This window comes from Symphalangus syndactylus, chromosome 4, assembly GCF_028878055.3.
Source record: "Symphalangus syndactylus isolate Jambi chromosome 4, NHGRI_mSymSyn1-v2.1_pri, whole genome shotgun sequence".
NCBI lineage: Eukaryota > Metazoa > Chordata > Mammalia > Primates > Hylobatidae > Symphalangus > Symphalangus syndactylus.
Window position 1 is genome coordinate 100,426,697 of NC_072426.2, and position 27,255 is coordinate 100,453,951.

The window sequence follows — 27,255 nt, forward strand, 5'->3', positions numbered from 1 at the left end:
GTTAGGTCACAACACAAGTCTTAAGACCAAAAAAACTGAAATAATATCAAGCATATTCTCTGACCACAATGGAACAAAACTAGAAATAACAAGAGGAATTTTGAAAGCTATATAAACACATGGAAATTACACGAGATCCTCCTGAATGACCAGTGGGTCAATGAAGAAATTAAGAAGGAGACTGAAAAATGTCTTGAAACAAATGATACTAGAAACACAACATATCCAAACCTATGGGAAACAGCAGAAGCAATACTAGGAGGGAAGTTTATAGCTGTAAGTGCCTACATCAAAAAAGAGAAAAAACTTCACATGAACAATCTAATGATACATCTTAAAAGAAATTAGAAAAGCAGCTGGGTGCGGTGGCTCACGCCTGTAATCCCAGCACTTTAGGAGGCCAAGGCAGGCGGATCATGAGGTCAGGAGATTGAGACCATCCTGGCTAACGTGGTGAAACCCTGTCTCTACTAAAAAAAATACAAAAAATTAGCTGGACGTGGTAGCGGGTGCCTGTAGTCCCATCTCCTTGGGAGGCTGAGGCAGGAGAATGGTGTGAACCCGGGAGGCGGAGCTTGCAGTGAGCCAAGATCGTGCCACTGCACTCTAGCCTGGGTGACAATGTGAGACTCTGTCTCAAAAAAAAAAAAAAAAAAAAAAAAAGAGCTAGAAAAGCAAGAGCAAACCAAAGCAAAATAAATAATAAAGATTAGGGTAGAAATTAATGAAATTTATGATTACCAGAGGCTGGGAAGGGTAGTAGGGGCTGAGGACTGGGGAGATGGGGTGGTTATTGAGTACAAAAAAATAGAAAGAATGAATAAGACCTACTATTTAATAGCACAAAGGGTGACTATAGTCAATAATAACTTAATTGTACATTTTTAAATAACTAAAAGAGTGTAATTGGATTGTTTGTAATTCAAAGGATAAACGCCTGAAGGGATGGATTTTGTTTTAAGCCATGAAAAAGAATATTATAACATTCAATTTTTCTAAAGATAAAATCCTGACTAGTGAAGAAATGAAGGTCAAAAGTAAGATGGCTATATGTGAATATATTTTAAAAACCTGTTAGACTATAAATGCCAAAAGGAAAGCAAGGATATGGGAAACATCTGTATGACATTTATAAGTTATAAAGAGATACAAATCATAATATAGAGAAAACTAATGGAAATATATAGTCAGTATACTAAATGTTCCTGATGAGGCATCTAATTATTAGAATACAATTTAAATTCTTTGGCCTGCAGGGCCCTAATGATCTAGTCCCACCTACCTCTCTAATCTCATTTGTGCTTTTCTCCCCCTGGTTTTCCATCATCCAACCACCCTGACCTTTTATCAGCTGCAAGAATACACCAAACACTTTCCCTTGGAAACATGAAGCTCTTCTCCTCCTTGGGCTTTTGCATATGCTGCTGGTTACCTGTCTGGAAGACTCTTCCTCACTCTTCACATGGCTAGCTCTTCTGTCTTCAAGTCTCAGATCTACCTTACCTGAGATCCCTGATAATGAATCCCCCTGATAATGTTCTATTTCAGCACCCTGTCATCTTCCTTAGAGCACTTATCACCTTTTATATTTACTTTTGTCAATCTCCCTCATTAGACTATTGAATCACGTAAGTCTCACTCACCCCATATTCCCAAGGCCAAGTACAGGGAAAACAACCATGCTCAATAAATATTTGTTGAATGAACGAAAAAAACGTGAAAACCCAAGTATCAGATAATAAGGGAAAGTGATACGTTAAGACAGGAAAATATTATATAACATTCAGATTGACCAGTGTGGAGTAGTAAATGTCTATATGAAATGATGGTAAATGAAAAAAGTAGGCCACAAAATAGTATGTACATGTATCATACAACTATATAAGGAAAGTATATATACATTCAAAATGATCAGAAAATAACTCAGTGTAATATAAATAGGTTTTAACAATTAGCAGGCTTTTTGTTTAAAAAAAAAAAAAGTAGGTTTCTGGCTGGGTGCAGTGGCTCATGCCTATAACCTCAGCACATTGGGAGGCTGAGGTGGGAGAACTGCTTGAGGCCAGGAGTTCCAGATCCTACCTCTTAAAAAAAAAAAAAAAAATAGCAGGGTGTGGTGGCATGCACCTGTGGTCCCAGCTACTCAGGAGGCTGAGGCAGGAAGATGGCTTGAGCCCAGGAGTTTGAGGCTGCAGTAAGCTATGATTGCCACTGCACTCTAGCCTGGATGACAGAGAAAGAAGAAAGAAAGAAAAGAAAGACAGAAAGAAAGAGCCTAACAATAATATTATATAAAGTCAATATTGTGGAAAAGTGTTTATAAAATATTAGGTGAAGAAATACAGCATAATATTATGTGTACATCATGATTATAACTAAGCCAAATTAAATACAGATTGAAAAAAGATATAGAAATAAAAATGTTGGCTGGGCGTGGTGGCTCATGCCTGTAATCCCAGCACTTTGAGAAGCTGAGGCGGGCAGATTACAAGGTCAAGAGATTGAGACCATCCTGGCCAACATGGTGAAACCCCGTCTCTACTGAAAATACAAAAATTAGCTGGCCATGATGGTGCACGCCTATAGTCCTAGCTACTCAGGAGGGTGAGGCAGGAGAATGGCTTGAATGCAGGAGGCAGAGGTTGCAGTGAGCCAAGATCGTGCTACTGCACTCCAGCCTTGCAACACAGCGAGACTCCATTCCAAAAAAAAACAAAAAAAGAACAAGAAAAATATCTGTTGCATCTTGCATCAAGGTGATAAAATTATGCATAAATTGTCTTTAAAAAATTTTTAGAGTTGTTGGTCTTTTAAAAATAATATTTTATAATGGGAAATAGCCAAAAATAAGTAAAGAAGTAAAAATCACTCATCTCATCACCTAATTAATAACAACTGAACAATATTTTGAGTAAATATTCTTGGTCTTTTTCACTAATATAGGCAAGAATATATATAAAACAAAATTGGAGTGACACTACACATATGATTTATAACCTGTTTGTTTTCATTACCAATATATCATAAATATTTTCCCAGGCTATAATGGCTTAATAATAAACTTTCAAAAACATTTTAAACAACAAGGTAACATTAGTGGTAAAGACATACATTAGTGGACTGGGCATGGCAAAAGGAATAGACCCAGAGCCCAAATCCATATTAACCTGCAACTGTTTGTTGTTGTTGTTTTCTTTTTTGAGACGGAGTTTCGCTCTTGTTGCCCAGGCTGGAGTGCAATGGCGCAATTTCGGCTCACAGCAACCTCCGCCTCCCGGGTTCAAGCCATTCTCCTGCCTCAGCCTCCGGAGTAGCTGGGATTACAGGCATGCGCCACCACACCTGGCTAATTTTGTATTTTTAATAGAGACAGGGTTTTTCCATGTTGGTCAGTCCGGTCTAGAACTCCCGACCTCAGGTGATCTGCCCGCCTTGGCCTCCCAAAGTGCTGGGATTGCAGGCGTGAGCCACCATGCCCGGCCAACCTGCACTGTTTAAGTTGAACACTAAGCATGTCTAAGGTTTAACTACTATATCAATAAAACAAAGCAAATACTGAAAGAAGATGAGGACTGATGCTTCTTTACAGTTATTATGAAGTATGATAAATGTAAAGAAACAATGTAGGAGAGTGAAGGAATGAAATATACTGACAAATTCTAACTCCCAGAATCATCTCCCAAGCACTCCATCAGACTGATAACATATAACTCACACCATATCCCCAGAAGTCCAAGCTTCCTTCAGTAGATCTCCCTGCGCCTGTATAACTTGGAAAAGCAGACAGTGAATTCCCAGTGTCGGCTGATGTAAAAGATGATTCTCTTGTGATGTCAGACTTGCTAAAGGTACAATTTGGGAGGAGAGAAAAAAGAAAATTTTTCATACGTCTTCAAGTTTCTGTAGCATTAACTACTCAGCAACTTACTAGGTGATAAACATGTGTACAAATATATCCACATAGGCAAAAATAAATGAAGAACTTGAAATTTGAGCATCATGGAAAAGTCCTAATTCCTATAGAATTGATGGCAGTCATTCCAAATAATTCTAGTCATAGTTTACAATGAATACTTCAACATCTCACCTATGACATACTCTTTTTTTTTTCGAGACAGAATCTCATGCTGTCACCCAGGCTAGAGTGCAGTGGCACGATATTGACTCACTGCAACCTCGGCCTCCTGGATTCAGATGATTCTCTTGCCTTAGTCTCCCAAGTAGCTGGGACTACAGGTGTACACCACCACACCCAGCTCATTTTTGCATTTTAGTAGAGAAGGGATTTCACCATGTTGCCCAGGCTGGTCTTGAACTCCTGAGCTCAGGCAATCTGCCCACCTCGGCCTCCCAAAGTGCTAGGATTTACAGGTGTGAGCCACCACACCCAGTCTATAACATACTCTTGACAACTAAAGACATTTCAGAAATGCTAATAGTTGTATCTGATCTTGTATGGCACTTTTTATTTTTTATTTTTTGAGATGGGGTCTCGCTCTGTCACCCCGGCTGGAATGCAGTGGTGCGAACTCAGCTCATTGCAACCTCTGCCTCCTGGGTTCAAGTGATTCTCCCACTTTAGCTTCCCAAGTAGCTGGGACTACAGGTGTGTGCCACCATGCCTGGCTAATTTTGTTTGTACTTTTGTTTTTGTTTTTTTGAGATGGAGTCTCACTCTGTTGCCTAGGCTGAGTGCAGTGGTGTGATCTCGGCTCACTGCAACCTCCTCCTCTCGGGTTCAAGTGATTCTCCTGCCTCAGTCTCCTGAGTAGCTGGGACCATAGGTGTGCGCCATCATGCCCAGCCAATTTTTGTATTTTTAGTAGAGACGGGGTTTTGCCATGTTAGTCAGGCTGGTCTTGAACTCCTGACCTCAAGTGATCCGCCTACCTCGGCCTCCCAAAGTGCTGGGACTACAGGAGCGAGCCACTGTGCCCAGCCTTTTTTTTGTATTTTTGGTAAAGACAGAGTTTTGCCATATTGCCCAGGCTAGTCTTGAACTCCTGAACTCAAGTGATCCACCCGTCTCGGGCTCCCAAAGTGCTGAGACTACAGGTGTGAGCCATCACGCCCAGCCTATGATTATACAATTTTTTTTAAATCACACATTGCCTCTCAGACACTAATTGAAGTTCTGAGAGACTGAAGAACTGTCTTCCCTGTTCTATTACTTAAAATAACTACAGCTAATATTTACTCAGCATTTACTACATGCCAAGCATCGTGCCAAGTTTTACATACATTATTTCATTAATATTTGCAACATCCTATGAGACAGGGGTCCTGAACCCCGGGGTCACAGACCGGTGCTGGTCTGTGGCCTGTTAGGAACTGGGCTGCAGAGCAGGAGGTGAGTGGCAGGTGAGTGCATGAAGCTTCATCTGTATTTACAGCAGCTCCCCATGGCTCACATTACCACCTGAGCTCTGCCTTCTGTCAGATCAGTGGTGGCATTAGATTCTCACAGGAGCACGAACTGTGCATGCAGGGGATCTAGGTTGTGCATTCCTTATGGGAATCTAATGCCTGATCATCTGTCACTGTCTCCCATCATCCCCGGATGGAACTGTCTAGTTGCAGGAAAACAAGCTCAAGTCTCCCACTAATTCTACATTACGGTGAGTTGTATAATTATTTCATCATATATTACAATGTAAAAATATAAAGTGTATAATAAATGTAATGCACTTGAATCATCCTGAAACCATCCCTCACCCCACTGCACAGTTCATGGAAAAATTGTCTTCCACAAAACCGGTCCCTGGTGCCAAAAAGGTTGGGGACTGCTGCTATAAGATATACTATTATCAGGTGAGTAATTTGCCCAGTGTTACTCAGCTAATAAGTTATAGGACCAGGATTAAAAATCAGATGTTGGACTCCTCCTGAGTCCATGTTCTTTTTTATTTATGTTATGTTATTTTATTGTTTGTTTTTTATAATCTTGCTCTTTCTGATATTTATTTAATTTATGTTTTTTCTTTTCTTTTTTTTTTTTTTTTTGAGAAGGAGTCTCGCTCTGTCGCCCAGGCTGGAGTGCAGTGGTGTGATCTTGGCTCACTGCAAGCTCTGCCTCCCGGGTTCATGCCATTCTCCTGCCTCAGCCTCCTGAGTAGCTGGGACTACAGGCCCCTGCCACCATGCCCGGCTAATTTTTTTGTATTTTTAGTAGAGATGGGGTTTCACCATGTTAGCTAGGATGGTTTCGATTTCCTGACCTTGTGATTCGCCCACCTCGGCCTCCCAAAGTGCTGGGATTACAGGCGTGAGCCACCGCGCCTGGCCCTATTTATGTTTTTTCTTGAAACAACGTCTTGTTCTTTCACCCAGGCTGGAATAGCGGTATAAACACAGCTTACTGCAGCCTTGACCTTCTTGGCTCAAGCAATCCTCCCATGTCAGCTTCCATAGTAGCTAGGACCACAACTGCACATCCCCACACTTGGCTATGTTTTTTTTTTTTTTTTTTTTTTGTAGAGATGGGGTTTGCCATGTTGCCCATGCTGGTCTTAAACTCCTGGGCTTAAATGATCCTCCCACCTTTTGGCCTCCCATAGTGCTGGGATTATAAGTACCAAGCTCCATGTTCTGTTTTTTGTTTGTTTGTTTATTTTTTCACTCTAATCCCATGGCAGATTATCCATGTTCTTAACTACTTTATAATACTACTTCTCAAAGGCTATGAAAATACATATGATGTTGTCATTAGCTGTTTCAGAATGAAAACTAAATGATACTGAGAACATGACAAAAATTCTTGCTTTGTTTTCATTAGCACAAGGCTTGACACCAATCTTAAGCCAAAAAACAAAACCTCTGCCATGAGCAAGTGCAATAAGTAAACAAGTACACTTTGTGTTATTACCTTTGGGAACTTGTGTCTTTCTCATGACTGTCACTGGTGGGGGAAATTTCCTCCAGCTTCTCGGGAGGGGGATGATGGTTAAGAGCATGTTTTGTTATTCCTTTCCTATGAAAGACAAAACAAAGTTATATTTCCTGTATAAAAAAATACATACAATTCAATAATTTAATCTAGAAGTTAGTCACCTACTTCCTCTGCTCTGGAACTGCACTGTCTGATATGGTAGCCACCAGTGGTTAAAATCTGGCTAGTCAGAATTGTGTTTTAAGTGTAAAACACATTGGATTTCAAGAAGAATTTGCAATACTTCATTTATTATCTTGATTACATTTTAAAATGATAATATTTTGGATATACTGGGTTGTTAAACAAAATATATTCTTAAAATTAATGTCACTACAAGTTGAAAATATAGTAGATATCACCATACACCAATTAGAACAGCTAAAATTAAAAATAATGATAACAAAATGCAGGCATGGATGTGGAGAAACTGGATGTCTCATACATTGCTGGCAGGAATGTCAAATGGTATAGCCATTCTGGAATAGTTTGACAGTTTCTAATAAAACTAAACATATGCATTTACCCAGAGCCCTAGCAGTTGCACTCTTGGGCATTATGCCTAGAGAAATGAAAACTTACATTCATACAAAAATCTGTATACAAATGTTCACAGCAGCTTTATTTACAATTGAAAAAAAAAACTGAAAACAACTCAAATGTCCTTTAACATTGGTATTTCCACATAATGGAATATTATTCAGCAATAAAGAGAAATAAACTATTGATACATGCAACAACTTGGATGGATCTCAAAAGCACCATGCTTTTTACTGCAAAAAGCCAAAGCCAATAGAAAAACCATTAACTACTACAGTTGACCTTGAACAACACAGGTTTAAACTGTGTGAGCCCATTTATATGCAGATTTTTTTCAATAAATATATTGGAAAATTTTTTGGAGATTTGCAACAATTTGAAGAAACTCAACAGATGAACCATGTAGCCTAGAAATATCGAAAAAAGTTAAGAAAAAGGTATGTCATGAATGTGTAAAATATATGTAACTACCAGTCTATTTTTGTGTTGACTATGTTATTGGTAAGGCTTCCAGTCAACAGTAGGCTATTAGTAGTTAAGTTCTGGGGAGTCAAAAGTTAAACATGGATGTTTTACTGTACAGGGGGTCAGTACCCCAACCCCTGCATTGTTTAAGGGCCATTTATATAATGGTATATTGGACAAAACTATAGTGGTAGAGAACAGATTAATGGTTGCCAGGGATGGAGACAAGAGTGGATATAACTATAAAGGGATAGGGATACCCAATGAAGTTCCTTGGTGGTGATGAAACAGCTCTCTATCTTGATTTATAGTCATATTTGCAGTAATCTATAAATGGGACCAAACTGCATAGAAAGAACTATGTACACACATACACACACACAGGAGTGGATGTAAAAACTGGATAAGGTCTGTAGGTCTAGTTAACAGTATTGTACCAATGTCATTTTCCTGGCTTTGAAATTATACCACAGTTACATAAGATGTCATCATTGGGGGAAGCTGAGTGAAAAGTTCATGGGATTCTTGGTACTATTTTTAAAATTTCCTGTGAGTCTATAATTATTTCAAAATAAAAAGGTAAAAAAATTTCACTTTTATTTTATTGAGATGGGGTCTTGCTGTGTTGTCCAAGCTGGAGTACAGTGGTGTGGTCATAGCTCACTGCAGCCTTGACCTCCTGGGCTCAAGGGATTCTTCTGTCTCAGCCTCCTGTGTAGCTGAGACTACAAGCACTCACCACCACACTTGGCTAATTATTTAATTTTTAATTTTTTTTTGTAGAGATTGGGATCTTGCTATGTTGCTCAGGCTGGTCTCTAACTCCTGGCCTCAAATGATCCTCCTACCTCAGCCTCCCAAAGTACTGGAATTCAAGACATGAGCCACTGCACTTGGCCAATTTCACCTTTCTTTTTTAATGTGACCACCTGAAAATTTTAAATTACATATGTGGCTTATATCATATTTGTATTGAATATTGCTGCTCTAGAGCCTCCAATGTGTACACTGGATTAAGCTATGGGGTCAATCATTATATGTTCCAGTAATCTATGGGGTCAATCAATATATGTTCCTAGTAATCTATGGTAGACTTTCCTCACAAAATTCTGTAGTCAAATAAATTTAGGAACTGTAATAGGTTAAACAAAGTTACACAGATTTCTTTACAAGAGGTCTTCCAGGTCTTTAATATGCAAATGTATATCATAAATCTCAAATACTCTTATTTCAAACGAAACTAAGGCACAGAGAGATTAAGTAACCTGCTTAAGGTCATTTGGTTAGTAAGCGATGAAGCCAAGATTCAAATCCTAGTAGTCTGGCTCTCAGAGGAAGGCCTCTAGAAGGAAATGAAGAGTTTGAGATTTTAGTGAATTGTACCATTGTTCTATATAAAGATAAAGCTAAGAGTCCAGTCAGTGGAGCTTGCACTTTAAATTATTTCTCAAATTGTGGAGATCAATTTGTGCAGACTTACCTGTATGTCTCTCATTCAGTGGTCCTACAACCAAGTGCTTGTCTTTGAAAAAGTGGAAAGGATCAGAAATACAAACTCAAGCTATGAAATAGAGACTTAAGACATTTTTTTAGTCTGCCAGGGAAATCTATGAATTAACAATTAGATAATAACAAAAAATATCATTAAATTTAATAATGGCGCTATGATTACATATAAAAATGTCCATAATTTTTAGAGATGCATAATGACATATATAGGGGTGAAATGGCAGTATCTGCAGTTTTGCTTTCCTTATTTCACAGAGAGGCACAGAGAAGTTAATAAAAGGATAAGGAGGCCAGGCGCGGTGGCTCATGCCTGTAATCCTAGCACTTTGGGAGGCTGAGGCGGGCAGATCATGAGGTCAGGAGATCGAGACCATCCTGGTTAACACGGTGAAATCCCGTCTCTACTAAAAATACAAAAAATTAGCTGGGCATGGTGGCGGGCACCTGTAGTCCCAGCTACTCGGGAGGCTGACGCAGGAGAATGGCGTGAACCCGGGAGGCGGAGCATGCAGTGAGCCAAGATGGCACTACACTCCAGCCTGGGTGACAGAGCGAGACTCTGTCTCAAAAAAAAAAAAAAAAAAAAGAAAGAAAAAAAAAAGAAAAGAATAAGGAAGATAGATAAGCAAATATATTGACTTTGTTAACTGTTGAATGTGGGGTGACAGGTAGTTCATGATACTATTCTCTATATGTTTATGTTTGAAATTTTTCATTAAAAAATGTTAAGCTGTATGTTGAAAATCATTCCTTTCCCATACTCTTTTCAACAATTATAATTTTTAATGGCTAGGTAGAAAACTAAAGTTACTGCTTCAAAGCAGGTTATCATTATTATAACATCTAAAGTAAAAATTGCTTTGAATTTGCTCCCATTAAGATACATTTTATCTTCATTATCTTCATTATTCACTTCATCCTGACTCCAGCTACAGAATCATCTTTTGGGCCTTATAGGGAGTATCAAATCAACAATCAAAAACAAGTAGGCCAGGCACGGTGGCTCACATCTATAACCCAGCACGTTGGGAGACTAAGGCAGACAGATCGCTAGAGTCCAGGAGTTCAAGACCAGCCTGGGGCGAAACCCCATCTCTACTAAAAATACAAAAATTAGCTGGGCATGTAGTCCTGTGACTTGGGAAGCTGAGGTGGGAGAATCACTTGAACCTAGGAGGTGGAGGTTGCAACTGAGACAAGATGGCACCACTGCACTCCAACCTGTGAGACAGAGACTCTGTCTTAAAAAAAAAAAAAAAAAAGAAAACTGATATAACTATACTAGTTAACAATAATTCTGGCCCAACAAGTGCCTATCATTTTTTTCATACAAGATTTTTTTTAACTTTCAGAATGGTTGGAATTAATCATAAAAGCAGATTTTTAGCTAAACCTCAGTCACTTTATCGGGAAAAGACAGTTTCCTCACAGTTTTTTTTTTTTTAAGTAGGAACAACACATTCAAATATAAGAGATGACTGTTTCTTCTTCCTAGTTCCCAAAGAGTTTACTAGGAACTAAACTGCTACCATGTAGATATCTTATTCCTTAATAAACTTCTAAAATGCAAAGAGAGGTTTTAGACTTATTTTCTTTGTATGCCTATTGTATCCCAAGTAAAAGTGCGAAGGGACAAGGAAAATACCATTTATTGAGGATGTATATGTGTCAAGCTCCACACCATCATTTTATTCTTATTTTATTTTTATTTATTTATTTTTTTGAGACAGAATCTTCCTCTGTCACCCAGGCTGGAGTACAGTGGTGTGATCTCGGCTCACGGCAACCTCTGCCTCCCAGGTTCAAGCAATTTTCATGCCTCAGCCTCCCAAGTAGCTGAGATTACAGGCATGTGCCACCATGCCCAGCTAATTTTTTGCATTTTTAGTACAGACAGGGTTTCACCATGTTGCCCAGGCTGGTTTTGAACTCCTGAGCTCAGGCAATCACCCACCTTGGCCTCCCAAAGTGCTAGGATTACAGGCGTGGGGGTCCACACCATCATTTTAAATAAGCTTTTGGATAAGGTGTTATTCCTATATTACAGAAACGAAGGCTCAGTGATGTAGTAATTTGCCTAAAAGTCACGTGGCTAGAAGACAGCCTAGCCAGAAACCCAAGAATGATTCAAAATATCATGCTTGCAATTATCATGTATGTGCATGATAATTAATAGTTAATATTTAATTAATAAATTTAATTAAATTAAATAGTTAATAATAAATATTAATAGTTAATAATATATTTATGGTTGCTAAAATTACATAGCTAAGTGAAAGGAAAAGTTAATATTTAATTAATACATTTATTTATAGTTAATATTTAATTAATTTATGGTTGCTAAAATTATATAGCTCCATGAAGAAAAAAATTGGAATTTGGTGCCGGGCGCGGTGGCTCACGCTTGTAATCCCAGCACTTTGGGAGGCCGAGGCGGGTGGATCACGAGGTCAGGAGATTGAGACAACGGTGAAACCCCGTCTCTAATAAAAATACAAAAAATTAGCCGGGCATGGTGGCGGGCGCCTGTAGTCCCAGCTACTCGGAGAAGCTGAGGCAGGAGAATGGCGTGAACCCGGGAGGCGGAGCTTGCAGTGAGCCGAGATCGCGCCACTGCACTCCAGCCTGGGTGACAGAGCGAGACTCCGTCTCAAAAAAAAAAAAAAAAAAAAAAATTGGAATTTGGGGTTAAAGCCCAAGCTCAACTCCTGACTTTTTTGGCTATATAATCTTAAAATGTGTAACGTTTCTGATATAATTTCATCTTCTGAAAGACTGAAGATAATCATACCCACCTTACAGAGTTGTTAAGATCAAAAAGTGAAGTGAGCTGGGCATGGTGGCTCATGCCAACACTTTGGGAGGCCAAAGTGGGAGAACTGCTTGAGTCCAGGAGTTTGAGACCAGCCTGGGCAACATAGTGAGACCCTGTCTCTACCAAAAAAATTTTTTTTTAAATTAGCCAGTTGTGGTGGTGTGCACCTGTAGTCGCAGCTACTCAAGAGACTACATTGTAGGGATCACCTGAGCCCATAGGTGGAGGCTGCAGTGAGCAAGGATTGCACCACTGCCCTCCCGCCTGGACAACTGAGCAAGACCCTGTCTCCAAAAAAAAAAAAAAAAGTGAAGGCCCTTTTGGAAGTGTAAAGCATTAATAAATGTATGACACTATTATTACTTTCTAAATTATTATACAACAGTTCAGTCAGGGTAGGGGGCAGCTCTTTTTTTTATTATTTATTTATTTATTTATTTATTTTGAGACGGAGTTTCGCTCTTGTCACCCAGGCTGGAGTGCGATGACGTGACCTCCGCTCGCTGCAACCTCTGCCTCTCGGGTTCAAGTGATTCTCCTGCCTTATCCTCCCAAGTAGCTGGGTTTACAGGCCCCCGCCACCATGCCTGGCCAATTTTTTTTGCATTTTTAGTAGAGATGGGGTTTCGCCATGTCGGCCAGGCTGGTCTCGAACTCCTGGCCTCAAGTGATCCGCCCGCCTCAGCCTCCCAAAGTGCTGGGATTACAAGCGTGAGCCACCACGGCCGGCCGTGGGGGTGGATCTTTTTAAAGCCAGAAATATTTGCTCTTTAAAGTCTCAAAAGCAAAACTGATCTTTATGGATTCTGGTGCTTAACTGCAGAGGTGGGGAGGCAGTATGTGTGATGGTTATGACCACAGGCTTCAGAATCAGATCGACATCAGGTTTGTACCTCTCAGCTCTACCACCTTCAAGCTGTGTGATCTTTGGCATGCTACAATCTTTAATTCTGGGATCTTTATCTGTAGAATGTGCAAAATAATGTTCCCAATCTGATATCATTGATAGGAGTGAGCAAATGTATGTAAATACCTTTGCACAGTGTCAAGTGAGCACTTTCCTGGAGCCCTCAGCTATTAATAACTTCTCGAGCTACCGTGGCCATTAACAATGGGACCTGAAGCACTGCGGAGGCTACAAATGCTTCAGCAGACCCAGTGCTTGATTTCAGGAATTACAGACCAAGGGCGACACGCCCTCAGCTGGAGATGGAGGAAGAAGGGGCAGCGTCCAGCAGGGCTAAGAGGAGAGAATTCCGAAGAAAAATCTCTCCCCAGCCCTGGGAAAGGAAAGGAACGAAGGACTGGTCAAGAAGGGTCCCCAGAGCGCCCGCCGCCCGCCCCGGCTAGGGTGGCTGAGCAGTCCACTCACAGCTCCAAGCTCTGTGGCACCGCCTTCCGAGTGTATCTGGAGATCATCCTCCTCCTCCTCCTCCTCAGCCGCGGCCGGGGCGGGCACGCCAGGGTGGGGGCCTCCGGGCCTGGCCCTCCCTCCGGCTCCGGCCCGACCCCCCTCCCGCCACCTACTGGCCCCGTCTCGCCCCGTCACCTAGACTCCGAGCCGCCACCTCCCCAGGGTCCCCACCTCTCCAGCCCTCCGACCTTCCTGCTTTGCCGCGGGGGCGGAAGTGACGAAGGCCCACGGGCACCCGCAAAATGCTCCCGCCGACGCACAGCAGTGACGACACATAAGGTTTCGGGGACTGAGGGGGTTTCAGACTTTCTCGCAGGATTTCCGCTAGCTTCAGGTTCCTGGCAGGCGTCGGGACAGAGCCTGACCCAGGCTTCGGCGGCCGGTGGCAGCTCTCGATCAGCTCTCGCAGTCGGAGAGGCGGCTAAGGAAAGGTTCCACAGCAGAGGCGCGCAGGAGAGGCCCTAGAACCGTAAGAGAAATTGGCTTCATTTTGTTAGATGGCAGGAGGCAGCCTAGACTGGGTAAAGAGCACTTTGGGAGGCCGAGGCGGGCGGATCACGATGTCAGGAGATCGAGACCATCCTGGCTAACACGGTGAAACCCCGTCTCTACTAAAAATACAAAAAATTAGCCGGTCGTGTTGGCGGGCGCCTGTAGTCCCAGCTACTCGGGAGGCTGAGGCAGGAGAATGGCGTGAACCCAGGAGGTAGAGGTTGCGGTGAGCCGAGATCGCGCCACTGCACTCCAGCCTGGGGGACAGAGAAAGACTCCGTCTCAAAAAAAAAAAAAGAGCACTAGACTCCAAGTCAAGCCCCTGCTGCTTGGTCGCTTCTCTTTCTGTACTCTGGGTTTTCTCATATGTACAGTGAGGCATTAGCCTGAGTGATCGTAGAGTCCCTTCCAGTTCTGACACCAAATTCTGCATGATGAGGTGTGTTTGGCTTATGGGGTGGATGGGTAAAATTACTGTCTTTCCCTCTGGGTTGAAAGGCAAAATGATGATTTGGTCAGACTGTGGTGAGTGGGTATCTGGATAGAAGAAGCAGGTTCCTTATGAGTCTCTTAGAAAGCTGAGTAAGATTGGAATCACGGAGTTAGGGTGGTCCATCCACCGCCATTTCTTCCTTTACCAAGCATCACCTGGCAGCAAGAATAAACTAGTACTCTTATTTAGGAAAACCCTTAGAAAATTCAGAGATAAGTAAGGAAAACCCTTAGAAAATTAAGAGGTATCAGTGCAACCTCCATCAAAATACCAATGATATTCTTCACAGTCATAGAAAAAAGATCCTAAAATTTATATGGAACCACAAAAGAGCCAGAATAGCCAAAGCTATCCTGAGCAAAAAGAACAAAACTGGAAGAATCACATTACCTGACTTCAGATTATACAACAGAGTTATAGTAACCAAAACAGCATGGCACTGGCATAAAAACAGGAACAGAATAGAGAACCCAGAAACAAATCCATATGTCTGCAGTGAATTCATTTTCAACAAAGGTACCAAAAACATACACTGGGGAAAAAAGAGTCTCATCAATAAATGGTACTGGGAAAACTGATACCCATATGCAGAAGAATGAAACCAGACCCACTACCTCCCACCATATACAAAAATCAAGTCAAAATGGATTAGAGACTTAAATCTAAGCCCTCAAACTATGAAACTACTAAAAGGAAATATTGGGGAAACTCTCTAGGACATTAGAGTGGGCAAAGATTTCCTGAGTAATACCCCACAAACAGAGGCAGCCAAAACAAAAATGGACAAATGGGAGCACATCAAGTTAAAAAAGCTTCTGCACAGCAAAGGAAACAATCAACAAAGTGAAGAGAGAACCCACAGAATGGGAGAAAATATTTGCAAACTACCCATCTGACAAGGGATTAATAACCAAAATATATAAAGAGCTCAAACAACTCCCTAGGAAGCAGTCTAATAATTGATTAAAAATTGGATAAAAACTCTGAATAGACATTTCTCAAAGAAGACATAAAAATGGCAAACAGGTTTATGAAAAGGTGCTCAATATCATTGATTATCAGAGAAATGCAAATCAAAACTACAATAAGATAGCATCTCACCCCAGTTAAAATGGCTGTTATCCATAAGACAGGCAATAACAAATGCTGGCAAGGATTCGGAGAAAACACTGTTGGTGAGAATGTAAATTAGTGCAGTCACTATGGAGAATAGTTTTGGAGAGTCCTCAAGAAACTAAAAATAGAGCTACTATATGATCCAGCAATCCCACTGCTGGGTATTTACCCAAAAGAAAGGAAATCAGTATATCAAAGAGATATCTGCACTCCCATGCTTATTGCAGCACTATTCTCAGTAGCCAAGATTTGGAAGCAACCTAAGTGTCCATCAACAGATAATGAAGAAAATGTGGTACATACACACAATGGAGTACTTTTCAGCCATAAAAAAAAAAAATGAGATTCTGTTATTTGTAACAACATGGATGGAACTGGAGATCATTATGTTAAGTGAAATAAAGCTGGCACAGAAAGATAAACTTCAAATGTTCTCACTAATTTGTAGGAGCTAAAAATTAAAACAGTTGAACTCATGGAGATAGCAAGTAGAAGGATGGTTACCAGAGGCTGGGAAGGGTTGCAGAGGGTTTGTGGGGGAGTGGGATGGTTAAAGGGTACAAAAAAGTGGAGCGAATGAAAACTAGTATTTGGTAGCACAACAGGGTGACCATAGTAAATAATAATTTAATTGTACATTTAAAAATAACGAAGTTCAGATGAGAGCATGTCCTGGCTACAAAAATTTTTTTAATAAAAATAACTAAAAGTATAATTAGATTGTTTGTAACACAAAGGATAAATGCTTAAGTGATGGGTATCTCATTTACCCTGAGGTGCTTATTATGCATTATATACCTGTATCTCATGTACCCCATAAATATATACACCTACTATGTACCCTTAAAAATTGAAAAAAAAACAGCACTTAGGGAGGCCGAGGCAGGTGGATCACGAGGTCAGGAGTTCGAGACCAGCCTGGCCAATATGGTAAAACCCGTCTCTACTAAAAATACAAAAATTCGCCAGGTGTGGTGGCATGCGCCTATAGCCCCAGCTACTCGGGAGGCTGAGGCAAAAGAATCGCTTGAACCTGGGAGGCAGAGGTTGCAGTGAGCTGCGATCACTCCACTGCACTCCAGCCTGGGCGACAGAGGGAGACTCCATCTCAAAAAAAAAAAAAAAGGAAAAGAAAGATATACCTACCATCCCATGAGACTTGAAAAAGGGGCAAATTTAGGACAGAGGTAACATCTTACAGATGTTTTGTAGTTCTGCATTCCTCTACGCCATACAATGTTCATAAAATAGAGAGATGTACATTCTGCAGAGCAAGAGAGATTGTTCTTTAGAGTTTAAATAACAAAATTTTAAAGCAGGGAGAGATTTTAGAGATGGTAGATATCTTATCCTAAATTAAAGAAAAAAACCCAGAAAGACAAAGTGAAATGTCCACAGTGGCACAACTAATTAGTGGCAGAACTGGGGTTTTTCATAATGTGTAAACAGTAACTGTTAGTGCAGTGTTTCTCGAAATATGTTACACATACCACTGCTAGTACAAGGGCAAACATTAAAAATTTCATTCTTCACTTCCAAAATAGGAAAAATATAAAAAATAAAGATTTTATTCTTACATACTTACTAATTGGGGAATGTGATACTAGATTTCTATTCACTGTATTATATCAAGGTTTCCTTTTAATGTAATTTTAAAGATAAAGTTTTAAGTGTCAAGTGTCATTAAAAATAATATTAGGCCACGTGCCTATAATCCCAGCATTTTGGGAGACCAAGGTGGAAGAACTGCTTGAGCTCAGGAGTTCTAGGCCAGCCTGGGCAACATGGCAAAACCTTGCCTCCACTAAAAATATTTAAAAAATTAGCTGGGCGTGGTGGCATGCACCTGTGGTCGCAGCTACTTGGGAGGCTGAGGTGGGAGGATGGCTTGAGCCCAAGAGGTGGAGGTTGCAATGAGCTGTGATCATGCCTCTGCACTCCAGCCTGGGCAACAAGAGTGAAACTCTATCTCAAATAAATAAATAAAGTTTAAAAAAACAAATATTACTGTAGGTGGTGTATGGTTAAGGCAAAAACCATGATGATGGTATGTGGCTAAATTTTATTTTTTTACTTTTATTTATTTTTTTTAGATGGAGTCTTGCTCTGTCACCCAAGCTGGAGTGCAGTGGCATGATCTCGGCTCATTGCAACCTCTGCCTCCTAGGTTCAAGTGATTCTCCTGCTTTAGCCTCCTGAGTAGCTAGGATCATAGGTGCATGCCACCACACCCAGCTAATTTTTGTATTTTTAGTAGAGACGGGGTTTCACCATGTTGACCAGGCTGGTCTCAAACTCCTGACCTCCAATGATCTGCCTGCCTCGGCCTCCCAAAGTGCTAGGATTACATGCATGAACCATTGTGCCTGGCCTAACTAAATTTTAGAAAACAATGTTCATAGAATCATCTAAAAGAGTTCAGATGTTACTTCTGCATTGTTCTATGTGGTTTATATTTTGGAACTTTAAACATAGTTTTCAAAGAAGAATGGAAGAAACCATGAAGCTTGATACGATGGAAGACACAGTGGAGTACCACCTGTTCCTGATACCAGATGAGTCAAGGGACTCAGATAAACACGAAGAGGTTCTTCAAAAGTACATTGAGAGAATAATGACTCAGTTTGCACCTATGCTGGTCCCCTACATCTGGCAGAATCAGCCTTTCAATCTCAAATATAAACCTGGGAAAGGTAAGGCTCTTTTACTTGTTTGGATTAGTGTGACTTTTAATGTTATCCTGACAACAGTGATGTGTAATAGTCCACACTTCATTCAGTGTTGCCAGGAAGAGATTAATACACTAAACTTTTTAGATGAGTAATACTTGTCTATATTCAGTTAGCCTTAAAGCTTTTTTTAAAAAAAAAATCATATTAATGAAAACTTTCTAAATTTGCCTTAGGAATTAGCATATACTAAACATTATTAAACTCATGGCTATTCTTTTGAACTTCAGTTACTACACTATGCCATAATGTATCTAAGTATCTATACTGAATAGTTTCAGGCATCTGGCTTTAATCATGATTCCTTTTGCTGTTACTCAGTATTCCTTATTTTGATGATGCGTTCAGTAGGCTGCCTTGTTTCATATAGCCGTTTTGGTGAGGATCTGAGTGGCTCTGCCCGGCTCATAAATAATTGGGCTTTATGACTAGTATTTGCCACTTACAAGCATTTTGAGGTTTCTTCATTGCTTCCCTGTGTTGTTGGTGCTTGAGATCTGACCTCTGGCAAAATATGGCACTCTGTCCTGTTATAAGAAAAACCCAGGATTAAACTAGGAGGGAGCGGAGAGACCAAAGAATGACTTGGACAGGTCTATCTTGGCAAGTAGATGAGTTTATTAGGACTTACAGACAGGACACTCCTGGGCAGCATCAGGACAGCTCTAGAAATCCACCCCACCTCTCATCTTTAAGTTGCTTGTAAGCTAATTTTTTGACTCTTTGCCTACTGCGTATATGCAGTGACACTGTTTTCTTTGGTATGTTCCCAGCTATGCCCTGCAATGTTTGGGTTCTCAGGACCTGCTCCTCTGCTGGGCACGATGGCTTTGGCTTGCCAGCTGGCCTTCGAAGTTTAAGCAGCAGACATATACCCTTAAGTAGCCTGGTGGGGAACTGGTCACATTACAGTTCTATCATTTCTTATAGTTTTATGAAAATAAATCATGGGTAGGTGACCAAGTCTCTCCTTACACAGTGACTTATGTGAGGTCTTATTTGGGATCAGGAACCTGGCATCTTGTGATACCATCACATGATACCCCCCATGTATACATCACAAGTGTACATCACTGTGATACTCTCAGTTTAGTACTTATCTGTTATCTTTTGGCAACAATTGCTACATATCTTACTGTTAATTTTATTGAACTCTTATTCATTGAAATACATATGATATTTATTGGCAAGAACACTGTCACATTGGTGTAGCACATCTAAAACCAACCCTTTATCTGTCCTCTAGAAAACCATTTTTACTGTTTTCTTATCTTGTTTAATGGCATTGCCATCCAGCCAGTTATCCAAGCTAGTCAGTAATTCAAAATCATAATCAGTTCCTCACTTCACCATGTTCAGTCAGATGCCAAATCCTGAATGCTTCTAAAATATGACCCCTTCTCTACATCTATTTGGCTTCAGTGTAGGCCCTCTTTATCTCTACATCTGGAAAACAACAACAGCCTCCTAACTTACCTCTCTGGTGTCTGTCTTTCTAGTTCCTCACACTGTTGCCAGTTATGTTTGTAAAACACAAATTCGATCGTGTCACTCTCCTACTTAATATCCTTCAATAGTTCTCGTTGCTTCAAGATGAAATTTAAATCAATGTCTAATATAGACAAAAATAGTTACTTTAATTGGAGTTCTCTAGTTGAAGAAACTTGAGATCTGGGGTGGGGAGAAGAAGAGTTGGTTGGGCTGTTCTTCTGCCTGTTGTTTGCCATGGCAGCTCTTGAGACAGTATGTAATGCACTTGTTTGACCTTCATTCTGTTAATGTGGGATATTAACTGTACATTGATTTTCATGTGTTGAACCATCCTTGCATCCCAGGAGTAAATCTTGCTTGGTCATGGTGAATAATCTATTTAATGTGTTGTTGAATTCAGATTGCTGATATTTTGTTAAGGATTTCTGCATTGATACTCACCGGGGATATTGATCTACAGTTTTCTTATATTGTCTTCGTCTGGCTTTAGTATTAGGGTAATGCTGGCCTCAGAAGGAATTTGGGAATTCCCTCCCCTTTATTGTTTTGGAAGATTTTGAGGAGGATTGGTGTCAAATTCTTTAAATGTTTGGAAGAATTCCGCGGTGAAGCCAGCTTTTCTTTGTTAGGAGCTTTTGGATTATTGATTCAATCTCCTTACTAGTTATAGATCTGTTCAGATTTTTGTATTTCTCGTGATCCAGTCTTGACAGGTTGTATGTTTCTAGGAATTTGTCAATTTCTTCTAGGTTATCCAACTTACTGGTATACCATTGTTCATAGAATTTGATTATCCTTCTTATTTCTATGACATAAGTTGTACTGTCCATTCTTTCATTTCCGATTTTAGTTATTTGAGTATTTGCTCTTATTCCTGGTTAAGCAAGTGAATAGTTTGTCAATCTTTTCAAAAAAACCCAACTCAGTTGTTTTGTTTTTCTGTTATTTTTTCTAGTCTCTATTTTATTTGTCTCTGCTGTAATGTTTATTATTTCCTTCCTTATGCTAGGTTTGGGTTTAGTTTTTTGTTTTTTTTTTTTGAGGTATAGGTTGTTGATTTGAGATCTTTCACAACGACAAACTTCCTTTTTAGCACTGCTTTCACTGAATTCCTTAAGTTTTGGTATGATGTGCATTCATTTTCATTTGTCCCAAGATATTTTCTAATTTCTCTGTTATTTATTCCAAGAGTATGTTGTTGTTTAGTTTCCATGTATTTGTGAATAGTGCACATGTTTGAAAACTTCTGCTCCATCCAAATCTAGCGTCCTGGTATTCCCAGAATACTCTATACATACATACTCTATACATCATGCCTCTGTGCCTTTGCACATACTTTTCCATTTTTCTGGAAAGCTCACCTCTTGTCATTCCTCCAGGCAAGCATAGCACAGATATCTCCTCCTTTATACTTACATAGCCCTTACTGCACACCCATGTTCTAGAGTTCATTATCTTGTTTTGAGATCATTTGGTTGTCTTGTTTTACCCTGAGCTCCTCAGGAGTAGGCTTCTTCTTCAGGATTGCAACCCCTGCTCCCCAGTACTTAGAGCAATCAGTCAATGAATGTTTATTCAGTTGAATGATTATGTGCATTTTATTTGCAGTAACAAATTTATCTGGTTACATGGTTGCTTTTCTCTTGTTTTTAGGAGGTGTTCCTGCTCATATGTTTGGCGTGACAAAGTTTGGGGATAATATTGAGGATGAATGGTTTATTGTTTATGTAATAAAGCAGATCACAAAGGAATTTCCAGAGTTAGTAGCAAGGTATTGTAGTTATTTTAATTATTCTAAAGGAATTCTATTACTGAAACAAAGTGACTACATTTTTATCTATTTAGTAATTTATTTTTCTCCTGTAGTCTGCTGGAAATTGTACAGATTTGAATAGTATCTGTGCTCTTTTTTTTTTTTTTTTTTTTTTTTTGAGACAGAGTCTCGCTCTGTCACCCAGGCTGGAGTGCAGTGGTGTGATGTTGGCTCACTGCAATCTTCACCTTCCAGGTTCAAGCGATTCTCCTGCCTCAGCCTGCCAAGTAGCTGAGATTACAGGCGTGCGCCACCACGCCTGGCTAATTTTGTATTTTTAGTAGAGACAAGTGTTCATCATGTTGGCCAGGCTGGTCTTGAACTCCTGACCTCAGGTGATCCACCCACCTTGGCCTCCCAAAGTGCTGGGATTACAGGCGTAAGCCACTGCGCCCGGCCATATCTGTGTTTTCTTTCTCTTCTCTTGTGACTTCTTTTTGTTGAGAAAGAATTAAAGTACTATTGAAGAGTTCAACTTCCAAAAGATTTCAAATAAAACCTACTTATTTTAGGTTTTCTTTTTAAAATTCTAATTATGAAAAAACAAATACATGTGGTAAACAAAATTCAAAAGATACAAAGGGTTCTACTGCTCTTCCTTCCCAGAAGTAGTCACCATTAAATTCCTTGTGGATCTTTGAAAAATAAAATCCCATTCATACACATACATACATATTTCACATATTTTTAAATATGTATTCCTCTACTAGACCATAGCTATATTTTTTGAGAAATCATACACAGAAACAATTTAAAGAGAAGTCAGTGAACAATTGTATAGGAAGCAAAGTAGGTAGCATTGCGTTAAAAATGGGACCCGAGTTTTCTGTAATTACCACGTATTGCCAGCAGAGGGCGTTCCGCCCACTTATATTTTGTCCTAGTTTTCCTAGTCAGCACCCAAATTCTGATCTTTCTTTACCCACTCAACCTCTTTCCCAACAGAACAAAATAGAAGGGGAAAAAAGCCTTTGAAAACTTACTATTTAAATTTTAAACATACATTAAAGTAGAGAGAATGAACCCACATGTTCCCACTATCCAGCTTCAACAATTACCAACTCATGGTCATTATTATTATTTCATCTGTAGCTGTCATTTGATCCTTAAATATTTCAGGATGTAAATCTAAGCGATAACTCATTTTATTTTTATCTTTAAATAAATTTATTTAAATTTTTTAAATGTTTTAAATTTATTATTTATTTAGTTTTTTAAAGATGGGGTCTTGCTATTTTGCCCAGGCGGGACTTGAACTCCTGGGCTCAAGCCATCCTCCTGCCTCAGTCTCCCAAGTAGCTGGTACTACAGGCACGTGCCACTGTGCTCTATTTTATTTTATTTTATTTTATTTTTTTGAGACAGCTTCTCACTCTCTTGCCCAGACTGGACTGCAGTGGAACAATCTCAGCTCACTGCAACCTCTGCCTCCCGGGCTCAAGCAATTCTCCTACCTCATCCTCTTGAGTAGCTGGGGCTATGGGTGTGCACCACCACACCTGGCTAATTTTTGTATTTTTTGTAGAGACAAGGTTTCACCATGTTGGCCAGGCTGGTCTCAAACTCCTGACCTCAAGTGATCCACCTGCCTCAGCCTCCCAAAGTGCTGGGATTACAGGTGTGAGCCACTGCGCCCAGCCTATTTTTAAAATTGATAAATAAAAATTGTATATATTTATTATGTATAACATGTTGTCTTGAAATACATATATATTGTAGGATGGCTGAATTGAGCTCATAACGTACATTACTTCACATACTTATTTTTTTGTGTGTGGTGAGAACATTTAAAATCTACTGCCTTAGCAACTTTCAACAACACAATACATTGTAGGCCTGGGGTGGTGGCTCACGTCTGTAATCCCAACGCTTTGGGAGGTCGAAGCGGAAGCATCACATGAGGTCAGAAGTTCGAGACGAGCCTGGCCAACATGGTGAAACCCCATCTCTACTAAAAATACAAAAATTAACCAGGTGTGATGGCCCATGCCTGTGGTCCCAGCTACTCGGGAGGCTGACGTAGGAGAATCACTTGAGCCCAGGAGGTAGAGGTTGCAGTGAGTGTGATTGCACCACTACATTCCAGCCTGGGCGACAGAGTGAGACTCTATCTCAAAAATAAAATAAAATACAATAATAGAAATATAGAGCTAGAACGGTATATAACAGTATATAAAATATGCTATGTCTTGTGTAAAAAAGGGAGAAAATACAAATATATATTTCTATAGCTAGATTATGTGTAAACAAACTCTAGAAGGATATACAAGAAACAGCAGTGATGCATGTAGGGTTGAGCAGATAGGGACAAAAGTAGGAGGGAGACTTTTTCATTTTGTAACTTTTCTTTTTTTTTGAGATGGAGTTTCGCTCTTGTTGCCCAGGCTGGAGTGCAATGGCGTGATCTCGGCTCACCGCAACCTCTGCCTCAGGTTCAAGCAATTCTCCTACCTCAGCCTCCCGAGTAGCTGGGATTACAGGCATGCGCCACCACGCCTGGCTGATTTTTTTTGTATTTTTAGTAGAGACGGGGTTTCTCCATGTTGGTCAGGCTGGTCTTGAGCTCCTGACCTCAGGTGATTCTCTCACCTCGGCCTCCCAAAGTGCTGGGATTACAGGCGTGAGCCACCGCGCCTGGCCATGTAACTTTTAATATATATATTTTTTAAATGTAACCATGTGAATGTATAACCTATTTTAAAAAATTAAATTTAAAAAAGTGATACAGGCCGGGCGTGGTGGCTCACACCTGTAATCCTAGCACTTTCGGAGGCTGAGGCGAGCGGATCACTTCAGGTCAGGAGTTCGAGACCAGCCTGGGCAACATGGTGAAACTCTATCTCTACTAAAAATACAAAAATTAGCTGGGCATGGTGGCGGGCACTTGTAATCCCAACTGCTGGGGAGGCTGAGGCAGGATAATTGCCTGAAAACGGGAGGTGGAGGTTGAAGTGAGCCGAGATTATACCACTGAACTCTAGCCTGGGTGACAGAGCGAGACTCCGTCTCTAAAATTAAAAAAAAAAAAAAAAAAGTGATGCAAATGAAGCAGAAATAATTATCTTTTCAGGCCCACATAACACCTCCTACATGAAGGCTTTTCTAATCTCAGCTATATGTTTTTTTTTTCTTTTGGAATCCTATAGTACTTTGTATATTTTCATATTTTTGTCTAGTATTTCTTTATGTAAATTGCTTATCTTCTCTCCTTATCATATCCACCTTCAACTCCTCCTCACAATCTTATAGTCTCCTTCAGTGCTTAAATATTTTGCTTTCTTATAGCCATCTGCACATAGTACATACTCGAATATTTACTAAGATGAAGAGGAAAATGTATTAGAATAAAACTGTTTTGGTTACTAGCAGATATATGCTTTTTGAATGCAAAATTGGAAATTTTCTTGCATTAGGATTGAAGACAATGATGGTGAATTCTTGTTAATAGAAGCTGCTGACTTTCTCCCTAAATGGCTGGATCCTGATAATAGCACCAATAGGGTAGGTATGCCCAAGTTTAGAAAATTTATAGAGATGAAATCATGCTGCATTACATTCATATGTACCTACAGTTTGCCAGTGCCCACTATGAAAATTAAAATATACCATTTGCAGGTATTTTTCCACCATGGGGAACTGTGTATTATTCCTGCATCACGAAAACCTGGAGCAGAATCTTGGTTACCCGCCACACCCCCAACAATTCCACAAGCATTGAATATAATCGCAGCACATTCAGAAAAAATACTTGCTTCAGAATCTATACGAGCTGCTGTGAATAGGCGCATCAGAGGGTAAGAAAAATAACACTTCCATTGCTAATTAAGGAACTTTTTGGTTTTGTGTAGTTCAGTCTTTCTTTGATTTTTGTTTGTTTTCCTTAAAGCTCTGTTGGAGTTGATCAGTCTTTCTTTGACTATAAAATACCTTTCACCTAGATTAATGCTAATTTTCATTTTGTCTTCATTCCTCTTTATGAAATAGACTAATAAACTTACAGATTTTAAAATCGGGAAACAGATACATCTTTAAATTCCCATTCAGAAGTGTTACAATCTTGTTCCAATATTTTTGCATTTATTTACCTTAGATGTTGTGGCTAAGTATTAGCTATATCCATGGGTAAAAAATTTGAGACCTTTCAAAATAGAAACTTCATCGGCCTGAAGCGATGGCTCACACCTGTAATCCCAGCACTTTGGGAGGCTGAGCGGGGGGGGGGGGGGGGGGCGGATCATGAGGTCAGGAGTTCAAGACCAGCCTGGCCAACATAGTGAAATCCCGTCTCTACTAAAAATAAAAAAAAAAATTAAAAAAAAAAAAAAAAAAAGCAGGGCGTGGTGGCAGGTGCCTGTAATCTCAGCTACTTTGGAGGCTGAGGCAAGGAGAATCGTTTGAACCTGGGAGGCAAAGGTTGCAGTGAGCTGAGATCACGCCACTGCACTCCAGCCGGGCGACAGTAGGAGACTCCGTCTCAAAAAAAAAAAAAAGTAGAAACCTAATGGAGCACAAACAAGGTGCTCAGGTTTTTTCTGTTGTTCTGGGTCTGTATATGGGATTCTTTGACCTATGTCAGAATTCAGTTTCTGAATAAAACTTTAGCTTTTATTCAGAAAAGAAGGTCTTAGCCTAATTACATATTAGTTCATCCATTCAAATTTGGGCACCTATTAAATATTAAGCACCATTCAGGTATTAACAATATTAAAAATCTTCTTGGCCGGGCGCGGTGGCTCACGCCTGTAATCCCAGCACTTTGGGAAGCCAGGGCGGGTGGATCACGAAGTCAAGAGATCGAGACCATCCTGACCAACATGGTGAAATTCTGTCTCTACTAAATTAGCCAGGCGTGGTGGCAGGCCCCTGTAGTCCCAGCTACTCAGGAGGCTGAGGGCAGGAAAATCACTTGAACCTGGGAGGTGGAGGTTGCAGGGAGGTGGAGGTTACAGTGAGCTGATGTTGCACCGCTGCACTCCAGCCTGGCGACAGAACGAGACTCCATCTCAAAAATAATAATAAATAAAAAATAAAAATCTCTTTTAGCTTCAGCATACTTTGTACCATTCTTTTAGAAGAATAAACTCTGATTTTATCTTTATTCCAAAGTATAATAGGTTTTTTTTGTTTTGTTTTGTTTTTGAGATGGAGTTTTGCCCTTGTCACCCAGGCTGGAGTGCAGTGGCGTGATCTTGGCTCACTGCAACCTCTGCCTCCCAGCTTCAAGCGATTCTCCTACGTCAGCCTCCCGAGTAGCTGGGACTAAAGGCGTATGCCACTACACCCAGCTAATTTTTTGTATTTTTAGTAGAGATGGGGTTTCACCGTGTTAGCCAAGATGGTCTCAATCTGCTGACCTCGTGATCCACCCACCTCAGCCTCCCAAAGTTGTTTTGTTTTTATTGAGCTACAATAATCCCTTTTCTTTATTTTCCATTTCTTCCTACTTTTTT

General features: G+C 40.2%; 2 protein-coding genes across 15 annotated transcripts in view; one reads left to right on the plus strand and one right to left on the minus strand.

The window, feature by feature from the left end:
* Positions 1-13,763, minus strand: part of FAM149B1 (family with sequence similarity 149 member B1) — a 75,867-nt gene extending 62,104 nt beyond the window's left edge. For all 11 annotated transcript variants that reach the window (XM_063637548.1, XM_063637547.1, XM_063637546.1 and 8 more), the window contains exons 1-3: positions 13,630-13,763; positions 6,866-6,970; positions 3,716-3,842 (exon numbers count right to left, since the gene is read on the minus strand). In XM_063637548.1, coding sequence (XP_063493618.1) covers positions 3,716-3,842; positions 6,866-6,970; positions 13,630-13,676 — 279 coding nt within the window. In that variant the 5' untranslated portion in view covers positions 13,677-13,763. The remainder of the gene's footprint in view (positions 1-3,715; positions 3,843-6,865; positions 6,971-13,629) is intronic.
* The window catches only part of ECD (ecdysoneless cell cycle regulator), a 35,193-nt gene continuing 21,633 nt past the window's right edge, over positions 13,696-27,255 (plus strand). For 2 of the 4 annotated variants that reach the window (XM_055275798.1, XM_063637529.1), the window contains exons 1-5: positions 13,910-14,140; positions 18,248-18,465; positions 21,646-21,763; positions 25,219-25,306; positions 25,421-25,599. In XM_055275798.1, coding sequence (XP_055131773.1) covers positions 18,261-18,465; positions 21,646-21,763; positions 25,219-25,306; positions 25,421-25,599 — 590 coding nt within the window. In that variant the 5' untranslated portion in view covers positions 13,910-14,140; positions 18,248-18,260. Of the gene's footprint in view, positions 14,141-18,247; positions 18,466-21,645; positions 21,764-25,218; positions 25,307-25,420; positions 25,600-27,255 lie in introns of all 4 variants that reach the window. The other 2 variants (XM_055275797.2, XM_063637530.1) reach the window with 2 other exon arrangements.